This window comes from Trifolium pratense, linkage group LG2 (assembly GCF_020283565.1).
Source record: "Trifolium pratense cultivar HEN17-A07 linkage group LG2, ARS_RC_1.1, whole genome shotgun sequence".
Lineage (NCBI taxonomy): Eukaryota > Viridiplantae > Streptophyta > Magnoliopsida > Fabales > Fabaceae > Trifolium > Trifolium pratense.
The window spans coordinates 9,329,214-9,343,869 of record NC_060060.1 but is presented as its reverse complement, the minus strand read 5'-3'; the positions used below and the strand labels follow the sequence as shown (position 1 = coordinate 9,343,869).

Genomic DNA, 14,656 nt, shown 5'->3' with positions numbered 1-14,656 from the left:
GCAAATAAGCTTTGATACATTAAAGGTTCAACAATAATAATATATGAAAAATAAAACAAACGAAAATGATACCGCCATGGGCGGTTTGTTGCGGCGCTCCTCGCCTAGCAAGAAAAGCAATTATGTTTTGGTGTGGCGAGACCGAGTTTCATTGCGGTAGTTATCGCGGAATATGCTTCAACCTGAAATATTAGTTGGCGACTTCTATCTCGCCGAGTGGCATTAATGACCAATTGCTTGTGTTTTATGATCACCTCTTGAAAAAGTGTTGCTGTCAAAGTACTTTGAACATATGTAAGAAAGACACAAACAACATTATGAAAAATGGAGTTAGAGATAGTTCAGTATCAAATAATATAACTGCTAAATTATATGTCAATTTATCTTTAGAATGACGGAATAAAAATGTGGTCACCCGAGAAGAATCATATAGAAATGAAGGTGAAAGGTACTTGTCATCATTAAATATATTGGTTAAATTAAAACATGACAACAAGGAAATCAACCTTATCATGGTGGAAGAATTTAATTTATAGTGGATCATGGATTTAGGCAAAGGGTTCTTAGACCATTATTTATGCTCAGAAACTAAAAGAGTTATAATGAATATTGTTCTTACTTTTTGAACATAACACATAGTCAGGTCGATATTGATGTTATAATGACAGTCACCAATAGTTACAGTCTCATTAATATTTACTCATAATCGAGAAAAGTGGACCAAATAAAAGTGAAAAGTTTAACCTGATTCCAAGCATAGTCTCTGAGACATGAGTTGTCCATTCCGCCATGGAACAATGAAGAAGTCGACCAACTTGTTTCCTGACTCGATTAGCGGCATGACACGCCTTAGGCATCGGTCTTGATCTGATATGAAATGTCTTACGGTTGCTCGTTGACAGCTTTTTCCTTCTTAACAGCATCCACCTCAAGATGATCATTGGTAACGGGGCACTCCACCCTTAACATAGTACTTTGTACTGGACTATGGTTATTCAAGCTTAACAAATGATCCGATGATGTTTGTGTGCTCGGTTTCATGACTTTGACGGCGATGATGTCGACGTTTGAAATGGTTACATGAGTGATTTCCTCGTAAGCATACATATTTCGTCAAATGTCAATGAGTATGTAAACAAATAAATATGTAGATTCAAATATATCTAATTTCAAATAAAATTGGGGATGTACATATGAATTAACTAAATGTGCTATTCATTCATTGAAATAGGTAAGCACTATATCTTTAGTCTTGAGTTTTTAAACTGGACACTACTTAGGTGCTCTATCACCTAAGATTATCTTTCAATTGTTACCATAAATATAAATATTATCTCACACCGCCAATTATTAGTAAAGCGAAAAAGAGAGGTTACAATCTTTTACATAATTTTATTGCTCCTGATGTATAAGCTACTGAAACAGTTCTGCTATACAGATCAAGTATTATATGAAGTGTCTTTTGCTATCACTCAAAAGTCAGCTATGATTTATACAAAAATATTCTTTCTATACACTCTTACATGCCTTGCTCAAAATATGCTAGCAACAGGAAAAATGATTATTGCTATCAACCAACGATACTGAAAACTCAATTTATTGAGAAGCACAAAAACAGTTTATGGATATAAACAGATTGATGAAAAACAGGCATGCCTCTTAAACATAAATAAAATGCCCTTGATTGCTTTATGTGCTAACAACCTTTATTTATCCATTTTAACGAAAGACTATTTTCCAATTAACAAAATTTTATTGATGGCTAAGCCTGATTTAGCAAAACTAAGCAAAACTTGCAAGTAGTAAAATACTATCAAATCAGTAGCACGACTGAGCCTGATTTAGCAATATAGAAATTAATAAAAGAAAGCTAGCACCTGATTCATCCGTCCTCAAGGACGGCGTCTCCGATTCAGCCGGCGAAGCCTTCCACCTGCCCGATTAACACCCTGGCTGACTCAGGTGTTGCTGTCGCCGAGTCGCTTTCCTTTCTCTCTGCATCGCTAACACTAATTTACTCTTTTCCACAGCATATTTTCTTTTCTTTTCCGCGTGTTCTTTCAGCCATGTGGAGATGTTTGATTTTTGTCTAGTTTGATGTGGTAGGCTGGGATCAAATGTTTTTACCGCAGCCCCACGGTGGGCGCCAAAATGTTCTGGTAAAAAATAAGGGGGTTTGTATTATTGATTAAATGGTGTGATTACACTCAGTTTAGTCCCAACAACCCTGGGAGTTTTATCAGTCAGAATTCCTCTCCCTACAAATGAGAGTATGGAGCTATTTATAGAGCTTCTAGTCTTCTTCTCCAAGCAAGGGTTCCTAAAAATCCGGTCCTTGGCATCCTTTTCGGTGGTATAGCGTGAAAATAGGGATGAGAACCTTGGTCTCCAAGCTGTGGCAGTTGCGAGAAGTTTATTTCTTCCTTCTTAAGTTAGCGGTTGATACAAGGAAGGAGAAGATATTTACAGTAACGCAGAATCCACCCTTTTTGGCGTTGCTTTAAGGTTGCCAGTCACGCCTTAGCTTCTAATCGCCTATTGGACGCTCTAGGGTTTAGTTGACTTGGGCTTATCATTCTGTTTACTCTAATTGGGCTTACTGGATATTCTCTTAAGCCCATTGCCCAGTCCACTAAACATTGAATTTTTTTGTTTTTTGTAGTGGAAATATGAAAGTTTATACTTCCTACGTCTTATTGAACAAATTTCCACTTTGTTTACGTTTAGTACAGGAGACTTCAAAAATTTATATATCTTATTTAATTTATTATTAAAAAATGTAAATTATTTTTCTCTATCTTATGAGATATCAATATTTGTAGGGGTACTGAATATGTAATATATAGTAGTATATATTTTTGATAAATTTATTATTATAATTATTTTTTAAATACACATGAACTTTATTAAATGATCTTATATAAGGGATGGAGGGATTATTTAAATCGATTTTTTTATTAGAAAAAGACATACATTTGAAGAGATATAACTTATAAGAGGGCTGCGTCTGCCAAAATATAATGCTGCTAAAGTCCTTGCTATAGTCGTCCATCAAAAAATTATTTTTATTCAACAAAATAATCATTAAAATTTGATGGATCAGCTAGTAATTTTTTAAGGTCAAAAACAATCATTTAGCGACAAATTATTGGTACCATTAGACTATTCTATGCATACACTAGCATGATCATGAACAAGATGATTAAGTGAGATTCATTTATTTATTAACAATTTTAATTATTCATAATACTACTTATTATCCTCAATTTTAAGATGATTAAGTGAGATTCATTTATTTATTAATAAATGATGGGAATGTTACACCAACAAACCTAAAAACCACACAAAGAGTCAAAATAATTCGAATAATAGCCTTTACATTATTATTTAGTAATATCATCTTTTGGCCTCTTTTGAATGTTCTTCCAGAGGTAGGACAATTACCTAACCTAAACCAAAAGTCTTTACATGTGAATGCTAAATATTAAATGCTGACTTTAATTTTGGGTTTGGGGACCAATTGATTTAAAGTTTATTATTTAATATTTTGATGGAAAATATCTATTCGGGAACTTGAGGTAAATATGACAAATGAGTCAGATTGCCTTAGCCCCATGTTTGTTCAGGCTATCTCTACATTTTTACCCAAAGTCATCCTAACTAAGTTAATTAAAGAATGTAAAAGAAATATCATGTTGTTATTGTCAAAAAAAAAAGTTAAAGAATGTAAAAGAAATAATTTTTACACTAAAACAAGTATATATATTATTTATAATTTTAAAAAGTAAAATAAAAAAATTTCAAGATTTATTTACTATATGAACAAAACTTACATGCATTTCCATACATGCATTTCTTACTTTTCCTCTCACAAAGAGGTAGTTTTTTTTATTAAAAAATAATTTTCTTTTATTTTTTCAAAATGAAAAAACACAAATAACCACCTCTTTGTGAGTGGAAAAGTAAGAAATGCATGTATGGAAATGCATGTAAGTTTTGTCCTTACTATATTTAGTTTTAGTGCTTTGAAGACATTAGTTAGTACTCCCTCCGTTTTAAATTACTTGACGTTTTAGAAAAAAATAAATAAAAAATTAAGAAAGTGTATTTTTGCACCTTATTTTTCTATTATACCCTTATTTTAATTCACCAATATTTTTTTTTCACACACTTTCTCTTTCCAATAAAATTAATATGTTATGTACCAATTTTTTTAAAAAAAAAACAATAAAAAATTATTCGAAGAAGTTTAGTAAAAAAAAAGATACAATAAAAAGATTTAAAATAAAAAGTGGGTATAATAGACAAAATATAACCTTAAATTATCAAAACGATAAGTAATTTGAAAAAACTAAAATTTTTTAAAACGTCAAGTAATTTGAAACGAAGGGAGTATTTAATTTATTTTATACCTCGCTTTCTTATTAACTTTTTTTTTCTTCATTTTTTTAGTTATGTATAACTAAATTTTTATATTTATCTTTTGCTGCATGTTACCAAGTGAATGGAGAGTCCAATGAAATGTAGACTATAAAAAAATAAATTAAAAGGTGAATGTAGACTATATAAAAAAAAAAACTAACATGAGAAAATATGAGTTTTCAACGTGAAACAAATTTGTTTCCTAGCATAGTTTTTTTTTTTTTTTGATATTTTCCTACCATAACTATTAATTTGAAGAATCTTTTTATATCATCCAAAAAAAGATGAATCTTTTATTTAGTAATTTTCTTGTTATTCGTATGTACTAAATATGATTGATAAAACATAAAGAAGAAATCAATAAAGGTCATTTTAGTCAAGCTAGAGTTATCCCTGCAAGCAACATGTTTAATGGAATGAAAAAGATCAACTTGAGGTAGCTAGTACAAGAATTCAATAGGCGAGCATGTTGTTTTGCTTAGTAAATCAAGTAAAAGTCATTAAATTTGGTCTATTTGTAAGAAATTTGAGTAGTACATTGAAAATTTTGGGTTCGATTCTCAACTCCAATAAATTAAAAACAAATTCGCCTAGTGAACATACAACTTGTCAACTTAATTGAGATATCCTAAAACAAGAAGTTGTCAATTACCCAATCTCTTCAGAATTCAGATAACAACAACAATTGCCATTTTGGGGATATTTTTATAATGCGTGTGTTAAGGAAGATAATAGAGATAAAATTAGACTAAAGAATAGTTATATAAGTTACTCTCTCCGGACACAAATATAAGAAAAAAACATTTTAAATTTTGGACACAAATATAAGCAAAAATTAACTATTTTTAAATTAATTAATACTACTATTCTTAATATACCATTATTTAATAATTTCACTTTTCAAAAGTTTATGTGATTTTCAAGGCATAAATCACTTTTCAAAGGGTAATATAATAAATTTAACTCATGTTTTGCATTAAATCAAAAAAATTAACTACACTTAACTAAATTTCTTAAACACTGCATAAATGATTATTTTTTCTTATATTTGTGTCCGAATGAAGTAGTAATTAAATTAACTTATCAAAACAAACATAAACTAGTATAAATAAATTATAAGCTCATTAAAAATCTTTGTGCTTTTTACGGCATATTTTTTGTTATACAATAAATATACTTAGCCTACTTTGCATATTTAATTTTCGTACTTAAGAATTACGGGTGAAAGTTTGAATCTTGTCACGTGGTATCAAAGTATCTGGTATTGATAGGAATTTGCAGCGCATATAAGATTGATTTCTTATCCCAATCAAGTTTTTTTCATACGTGAGAGTCATAAATTTATCCCATAACCACTAACTTAAGGGGTCCAAGACCTTATCACTTGGACTAATTAAATAATGGTTTAAACATGAAATTTATTAATTAATTAATTAATTAAAATCACATCAAGTTTTTGTCTCCACAAAGTTAATTATATTGTAGAATATAATTTCTAATTAAATATACAAAGATTGAGAAGTAGAAATTATATTCAAATTTTATTTTCTTCGAAACCCCTTAACAAAGTAGGTTCAAAACAAAATGCATTTATGAAATTGCACACAGTGCCTTACAATCTAAATTCAAAATCCAAGCATACTAATAATGACAATATATAATACATATATAACAAAACAAATAAGAAAAAAAAAGTGACTTTTCTTGAGAGAAATACGTGGTGGAAAACTTTGCTTCCCTTTTTTTTTCCTTCTATTATTGTGAAATGCATCTTCCCTGCTTTGCACTATGTTCTCTTTTATTTCCAATATTCCTCAAATCCTACAAAAGCATATAAACATATAAATACATTAATATCAATTATTAGGCACACAAAAACAATACATGTGAGATAGTGGTAGTTATTTCAAAAAAATTAAGTAAACGGTAAAATTTAAAGAAAATGTTACATCAAAATTCAGTATATTTTTAGGCAAAAGTATAGATATTTCAAAACTTGTTTATTTAATTAAATAAAAAAATTATATTTTAAGTAAAATAATTTATATAAAGGATAAAAATGAGAAGAAAAAGCTACTCTAAAAATATTGTATTCTATTTGTATAAAGATAATAATTAGACTAATATTAGATAATGACTTCTATTCCCTTTAATGACATATTTTGATTCTCTTATTTGATGTTTTTATTATATATATATATATATATATATATATATATATATATTATAAGTTCATAAGTTTTAATTTAGGAAAATGCTAAAACTCGCAAATGATTTGTATAGCGAATATTATGAATAGACAATTGTTTTATTTAAATTAAATAGGCTCTTATATGGCAAGTGGGTGTTGACAACTTTGTATGGTAATGCATGTGTTATTAGTGTGTCGTGATTCTTCTCGGGAGTACATCATTAACAAGAAATAACAATACTTTTTAGTTTGTATACAATCTCAGTGTAAAAATATATATACACTATGAATCATGCATAACTGTTATATAGGTAATAAAAGAGGAGGAAGTTAAAATTAAACTCATAATGTATAACTAAAAGAAACTCGTCTTTTTAAAGATTAAAACATTTTAATTATAGAGTGTTTAGTGTAGGTTGTACGTATGAAGTGGCATTTTAAAGCATACCATGAGATACAATGGGAAACCACTGTCTAGAAGTGGTAAGGAGGAGGAGGTGATGCATAGATGTAATGTGGTGGAGGAGGGGAGTAGACCGGTGGAGGAGGTGAAGAGTAGACATAGTGTGGCGGAGGTGGTGAGTAAACTGGTGGAGGTGGAGATTTATACTTGTAAACTGGTGGAGGTGGCGAGTAGACGGGTGGAGGAGGAGACTTATATTTGTAAACTGGTGGTGGAGGTGATGGATATTTATATGGCTTCTTGGCCGGTGGTGGTGGCGATTTGTATTTGTATACCGGTGGAGGAGGTGACTTGTACTTATAAACTGGGGGTGGTGGTGAAGGGTACTTGTACGGAGGTGGAGGAGGAGATGGATACTTGTAGGGAGGAGGAGGTGAATTGTATTTGTAAACGGGTGGAGGTGGAGATGGGTACTTATATGGTTTCTTTGGTGGAGGTGGAGGAGATTTGTACTTATATACTGGTGGAGGAGGTGACTTATACTTGTAAACTGGCGGTGGAGGGGATTTGTACTTGTATACTGGTGGAGGAGGTGACTTGTACTTGTAAACTGGTGGTGGTGGAGATGGGTATTTATATGGCTTCTTAGGTGGTGGTGGTGGTGATTTGTACTTGTACACCGGTGGAGGAGGTGACTTGTACTTATAAACGGGCGGTGGAGGAGAAGGATACTTGTACACAGGTGGAGGTGGTGACTTGTATTTGTAAACTGGTGGTGGAGGAGAAGCGTATTTGTATGGCTTCTTTGGTGGTGGTGGTGGTGAACTGTAATGGTAAGGAGGAGGAGGTGAGTGAACCGGAGGTGGTGGAGAGTGGTAGTAGTAAGGCTTAGGTGGTGGTGGTGGGGATGAATAGATATAGTTGTTTGCTGAAATTTGGGATGGCAAGCAAAGAGTGATTATTGCCAATGCAATAGTGAGAGTAATAGAGGCCATTTGAGAACCCATGTTTTCCCAAATGGGTTTTGGTAGTGCTATAATGAAAGGTAGTAACACCCTTTATATAGTTTTTTATTTACCCATTTTATCTCAATTGTTCATATTGGTTAGTCTGTTTTGATTTGATACATATTACAATTCACCTAGTTTTCAACCCCTACCAAAAACTAACAATAAAAAAAATCTAATAATTGATCTATCTCAAAATAATTGTTATTGTATTCATTGCACATAAGGCAACGATAAATTATAAATATATCACAGAGATTGATAATTTTACCAAATAAATTTTATTAATCTTGAACTTAAAATGAAAAACAATAAATAAAAAGTGGTCCACATAATAGTAACTAGAGAGTGTGTTAAATATTAGAAGTACATAGCTAACCTTTGAAAACAATTTTTTTTGTAAAGTAATTTAGTGATCAGAAAAGCCATTAGGTTTGGTCTAGTGGTGAGAGATTTGGGTAGCATAATATAGGTCTTGGGTTCGATTCCCAGCTCATTATAAATATAATTTAGTGATCAGAATTTTACCTCATAAAATAATTAAGTGAAGAATTTCAGATTTAAATTGCAATCTTTTTATATTATAACTTAACTAATTAAATTATGCCGGAGCAAATAATTTTGACAAATATGATAGTTCTTATGAACCGCAGAATATTATTAAAAAATAACAGCCTGCCATTGAATAAGTAAGTATGCTTTTTGGACCAAAGCTACCCAAGTTGGATTTGATAGAGACATCAATCTATGCATGAATTGAAATTAAACAATGGAATAAACTTTAGTCAAAAAATAAAAACAATGGAATAAACTTTATTAGCTGGAAAATGGTGACAATGCCCTTATTTTCTTTATAGTAAGTATACCAATCATTTTTTATTATTTTTGTTTATAAGCCATTATCAAAGTAAGTAAACTCGACCTATGATTAGTCGATTGATGACAGTCAATTATATGATGTTTTTAATACTATTTTAGAGTAGTTTTAATAGCCAAATACCTAAAGTTACGAAGTTACTTGATCAAGAATTAAGAAAAGTGAAAAATGCATAAAAAATGGCAAAAAAAAAAAGAAATTGAAAAATTCATCGCACCACGATGGATGACCATCGTAGCACGATGAGAAGGCGGTTAAAAGTTTATAACAAATCAATCCATAGTAGCACGATGGATTGTATCGTGGCTGCGATGAGAAATCTGTGAAGCACCGTGGGCACGATGGGTACGATGCGCAAGATGGAAAAATGAAGAAATACCACATCATACCAAAAACACCATAACTGGAGCTATGAGTATCGGATCGCGTTCTGTGACCATGCGTTGGAAAGCTAAGACAAAGAGCTAGAAATTAGTTGTTGAACCAAAAATCTAATTATGAACTCTATCGTGGCTACGATGGATCGCATCGTGGCCACGATGAAAATGCTGAAAATCTGCGCAAAATCAGAAAATCTTTGGCTCCAAGTAAAAATCTCATCTCGCCACGATGGATATCAACGCGATACGATGGTGCGTGCAGCCCAAGTCCAAAAACACTATAAATAGAGCTATTCTCCTTCACAATTATTCATTCAAAAGTTTAGAGAGCTATAAGCCTCTAAGGAGCAAAGGAGGGCTAAGGAGCTCTCAAGGCATAAGGTTTTTCTTTATGCTTATTCTTTCTCTTCTTGTATGGTCTTTAGTAGCTAAACCCATCAGGGTTAGGTCAAGTAGACGAGCTTCCCTAGAACCGCTTGAGACATGTAATTTGGTTATTTTCCAAGACTATTTATAATTGCTATTCATTTATTATTTGTTACTATCTCTATTTATTTGTTTATACACTGACATATATGAACGCGCGCATATTCTGTTAGTAACTAGGGTCGAAGTGGATACCGTGACACATCTAAGACTACGGAATCAAAGAGATACTATAACCTACCTATATGAGACCATTAAATTCAGTATCTGCGGTTAGGTTTGAGATTAAGAAGCACACATACTTAAATTCTGCACTGATATTATGAAACCAAGCGGACGTAGAGAACTTGTCAAATTCTAAACTTCTAAAGGTTAGGACGTACTCTAAGGAGGCTGTACCCGTTAAAGGTAATGATATGAAATTACGAAGGCTAAACCTAACGAATGTTAATTGGTTCAACCTAAACAGATAGGAGGGACACCATGACCTTTGTTGATCCCCCTACTAGTTTCATCCTTGTTCATACTCATGGTGAAAAAAATGTAAATAAACCCAGACCAATAAAGGTTGAATTTGGTGAAAAGTACCAGACATTTATAACATGACGAGTTAAAATTTAAGTCTCTATTGAGATTTTGTATTCATTTTTAATAGTAAGATACTTCGAATATGATTATCTCTAATTAAGAAATTTGGGGAAAAAAAATTGATATACATGTAGTCATTTTTAAATGATTATTAAATATTTTGTCAAAAATTAATTTGTACGTCCTTTCTTTTTCTTACAATAAAATAAAATTCATTCATTCATATGTGAAAATAGCAACAATACAAAGAGATGGAGATAGTTAAATACTCACTAAAAATGCATATAAAACTTTCATCCGACAATATAGCATTAACAACCCAAAATCTAAATCTTAACAACCTGACTAAATTCGTCAACATATGACCAAAGGTTAATAGTAATTTGAGATCCAGTCTTTGATGGCATCCAACTCTGGAAAAAATATATTTACATGTCTTCGCGCAAAAAATTGATTATATTTGGTCTCTGAGATGACCGATTCTGCCACATACCGACAATATATTTGTAAGGTTGAGAGAAAATTGATCTTAGTGATAGCTGTCATAAGCCCTTTACTCGAACTATAGTATTTATGCCTCTGAAATATTATATCATTGTTTGAAACCTATAATGAGTCAAAACTGATTTGCCACTTTGTACAAACAAAATAGCGCACAGAGGCGAGACAACCAAAAACCGTCGCATAAAACGACTAACAAACCAATAACACCGCACTTAGGAGAGAAAAACATAAAAAATAATAATTCAAATATATGTGAATAACACTTATTTAGATAAATAACAAGAAAAACGATGAAGATGAGTGGTTTTGAGTCATTAATAACCCAAAATCACCCCTCTATGATGAGCGAATAAAGAAAAAAAGTTGGAGAGAAAAAATTAGGGCAGGCTACTTAAAAGAGAAGAGAGAATTAATTTGTCCTTTCTAAATAACAAACTTTGAAAAACATTACATGTCACCCTGTTTACGTATGATGGCTAACACATTTTTATTATGCAATTATTCAATTTTTTTATGCAATATGGCTAATACATTGAATGAAGAGACTGAATTTTAAGCTTGCTCTAGATTTCAAACCTTATAAGCTGGCTCCGGAAAAACTTTCACAAATTTTGTAGTTTTTTCAAAAATAATTGCTTGATATTTAATCTACTATGTACTTAGAGTTTCTGCAAGGCCAAAAGGTTGATATTTAAGAAACCAATCAAAATCATCATTGACCAGTTTTTTTTTTGGAGTATCTTTTTCCTTATTCTCTTGGCATATGTAGATTTGTACTGTTTTTCAAAGAAGAAAAAAAGTATTTCTTTTTTTTTGGGGGGTTAAAAAAGTATTAATTTCTTTATTGAAATGAATTAAAAAAACAATATTGTACATTTAAAAAGTTTGAATTGGCTTATTTAAATCTTATCAATAATTTACTTACTATTTTCTTTTAAGAAGCCAAAAAATATATATTACTTACTATTGTGCGATTCTTCTCATTAGCCAATCATATACTCCTTCCTTCCGTCTTTGATCTTTGATTTTCTTTAGCATTTTTTTTCCAAAATTTTGGTTATTTTAGAAAACCAACACACGATTAATTCCTTTTGCACCTTTACAAAAACAAAAACAAGGATTAAATAAATAATTCTTTAATTAAATGAATTAAATGTAAAATTGTACGATCCATCTAAATTTATTATATCAATATTTGTACATACTTAAAAGAACTAAAGATTTGAAACGGAGGAGTATGTCATTTAGCTTAGCATATTAGTGTTTTGGACTGGCTGAAAGCCTAATAAACTAAAGGCCCAATTATACATAGGAGATATTATCCACCACGACCACAAATGGAGGAAACGCGCGTATTGCTCCAATACATGTTATATCAACCATCAATAAATGGCTCTCACAGAAGATATTTGTGACTCTTTTCTTGCACATGGAGGACCCCATCATACGATTACTCCTCGAATATCACTATATATACATGCATGAACCCACTCTAAAGGTACACACATGCTACCCCAATTTAGCATCTTCTCTCATCTTAAAGCAAATATTGACTTGAGCGTGCAGGTACTATTTCCCCCATTGGTACTAGAAGATCACACCATTCATCACCAAGTACAGATCTAACCATTCACAATCACCAAAAGAACATTCTCATTTGAACACTAAGTTCAATTAGACATTTTGTTTAAAATCATAAGGGTAGTTTTGGACAAAAATAGTTACTGAATGGACATTAAACAATACCGTAAAGGGAATTTTAATAAATCCTTTGGGATAGTTTTTTTTTTTTTTTTGAACCAAACAAACTTACTGCATTTCATTAATTATCAAAAGTTCAATACATGAAGGAATAATCTCAAATCTATGGAAACTAGTCCAGGAATTGGCCGCCCTAGCTAAAGTGTGAGCAACCGAATTCACTTGTCTCCTAATAAACTTAACTTCAAAGTTCACACATGATAACATAACATGAATAATTTCATCAACGATTGAAAGAAACTCTGAATTGCCTCGCCGTTTGGTACAAATAGCATCAACCAGCACTTGAGAGTCACTTTCAAACTGGACGCTTTCAAAACTTCTACTCTTAGCTTCATTCATAGCTTGCAATAGTGTCCATGCTTCACCCTCATCTGTTGATAAAGTCAGTTGCCGCCACTGCGTAAATCCAGCCATAAACTCACCAGAATTATTACGAAAACAAGCACCCATCGCGGTCCTACCTGCATCGACAAAAAATGCTGCATCTACATTGCACTTTAACCATCCTATACGAGGCTTTTCCCACCGAATGGTGCTAACAAGCGGAACATCATGATCATCGTTACCTCGCAACTTATGGACGGCAATCCACTCGTTCCACTGATCAAACGCAGCCCGGCCTATTTGGTTTGGGCTTCTAACATTATCGTTCCAAATTTTATCATTCCGGTTATGCCATATACTCCATAACAACATAGCCACTCTACCTATAGTAGCGTAATCCTCGTTCCGACACAAGGCAAACACTCTATCTGCTGCACTACCTTGCTGACAAGCTGCGGAACCCAAGACAGATGACAGTCCAGCTGCTTGCCAACTGGATTGAGCAGAGGAACAGGTGAAAAATGCGTGTACATCATCTTCTACCTCATCTTCACATAATGGGCAATGAACATCACAATCAACATGACGTTCTAATAACCGACGCCTCGTTGGAATACATCCCCTACATAATCGCCAAAGAAGATGACGCGCTTTATGTGGAGCATGCGCTTTCCATATTTCTTTCCAATTACCTTTCACATGGTATTTATCATTACGGAAAATACACTTCATAGCAAGCTTGTACCCGGATTTGACAGAGTAACACCCATTTCGTTCCTCCTCCCAAACCATTTTATCCACATAGACCGACCCAATGAGAGGTGTCGCAATGATCCTTTGGGATAGTTTAGAAACCCTTAAAATGAAATTTATGTTTAAAAAAATCAGATTGTGGAAAATGTTTAGTTTTGGACTTTTTACTTTTCTTTAATAAAAGAAAAATATCAAAATCGAGTCTAAGTTTATGCAGAGATAAGCCACGAAATAGATCATCAAAACCAGCAAATATAAGATTATAGTTCTATTTTTTGCCTTGTTCAAAATCGGAACGAATATGAGAATACCCGAATTCTGTTAGAGACGGGAGAAGGAACTTTGGTATAGGATGTGAATGGATATATATTAAATTATGAATTATGAAAAATTAAGGTTTAAATTTTAGAAGAAAGCAAATATAGTCATTGAAAGCTTCCCAACTAATTTCAAAAGCAATTAAATTCGTCGTTGAAAACGTGTTTGTTGACGTGGAAGGACGTGTAAGCAATTAACGTCACATGTCATCACCGTTAACATCTCAAGTTAAGAGATGACTGATTTGATATAACTTTCACAAATTGATAGATGTTTTAGCTATTTTGATAAATTCAAGAATGAAATTGATTTATATGTGAAAAATCAAGGAACTAAGTTGTTTTAATTTATCTTTCTCATATCCTTAATGAAGATTCATTTTCTAAGATAAATAATAATTTCTCTTTTTCATATAAAAATAATTTTTTTTTTTATAAAATAGTTTAGAGATTAGAATTTTTTCATAGAATAAATAAGTGAATATTCCGAATTCAAACCTCAATATTTATATATTGCAATATCTCTATACCAATTAAATAAGTATGTTCACAAGAACATAATTATATCCATAGTTTTAAAACTCGGACCGGTGATCGACCCGGTCAAGGCACTGGGTTACTAGTCGGGCCAGTGTGTCACTGGTCGGACCGCATGACTGTTGATCCGGTGTATTATTCAATAAGAAAAAATTAATAGTTT

The 14,656-nt window shown here is 32.0% G+C and overlaps 2 protein-coding genes across 3 annotated transcripts; both read right to left on the bottom strand.

Moving 5' to 3' along the window:
* Window positions 1–5,944: 5,944 nt before the first annotated feature.
* On the bottom strand, window positions 5,945–8,062 carry LOC123905794 (extensin-2-like). Of its 2 annotated transcripts, XM_045955523.1 has the most exons (3): window positions 7,338–8,062; window positions 7,062–7,298; window positions 5,945–6,243 (listed from the first exon to the last, which is right to left on the bottom strand). In XM_045955523.1, exons 1-2 carry the CDS (start codon window positions 8,021–8,023, stop codon window positions 7,088–7,090), a joined length of 897 nt encoding a protein of 298 aa, XP_045811479.1. In that variant the 5' UTR covers window positions 8,024–8,062; the 3' UTR covers window positions 5,945–6,243; window positions 7,062–7,087. The 2 variants fall into 2 exon arrangements, with proteins under 2 accessions (XP_045811479.1, XP_045811478.1); XM_045955522.1 differs by having other exon boundaries at window positions 7,062–8,061.
* Window positions 8,063–11,860: 3,798 nt separating this feature from the next.
* LOC123904127 lies at window positions 11,861–13,678 on the bottom strand. The gene is made up of 2 exons (XM_045953819.1): window positions 12,886–13,678; window positions 11,861–11,895 (listed from the first exon to the last, which is right to left on the bottom strand). Exons 1-2 carry the CDS (start codon window positions 13,676–13,678, stop codon window positions 11,861–11,863), a joined length of 828 nt encoding a protein of 275 aa, XP_045809775.1.
* Window positions 13,679–14,656: the final 978 nt, after the last annotated feature.

What these genes read in the sequence shown, in the direction of transcription:
- LOC123905794 (XM_045955522.1), bottom strand. Translation starts at nt 8,023, where the DNA reads ATGGGTTCTCAAATGGCCTCTATTACTCTCACTATTGCATTGGCAATA.
- LOC123904127 (XM_045953819.1), bottom strand. Translation starts at nt 13,678, where the DNA reads ATGGTTTGGGAGGAGGAACGAAATGGGTGTTACTCTGTCAAATCCGGG. An exon ending in AGCTATGAATGAAGCTAAGA is followed by an intron (nt 11,896 to 12,885) that starts GTAGAAGTTTTG and finishes GTTTTTGTAAAG; the next exon opens with GTGCAAAAGGAATTAATCGT.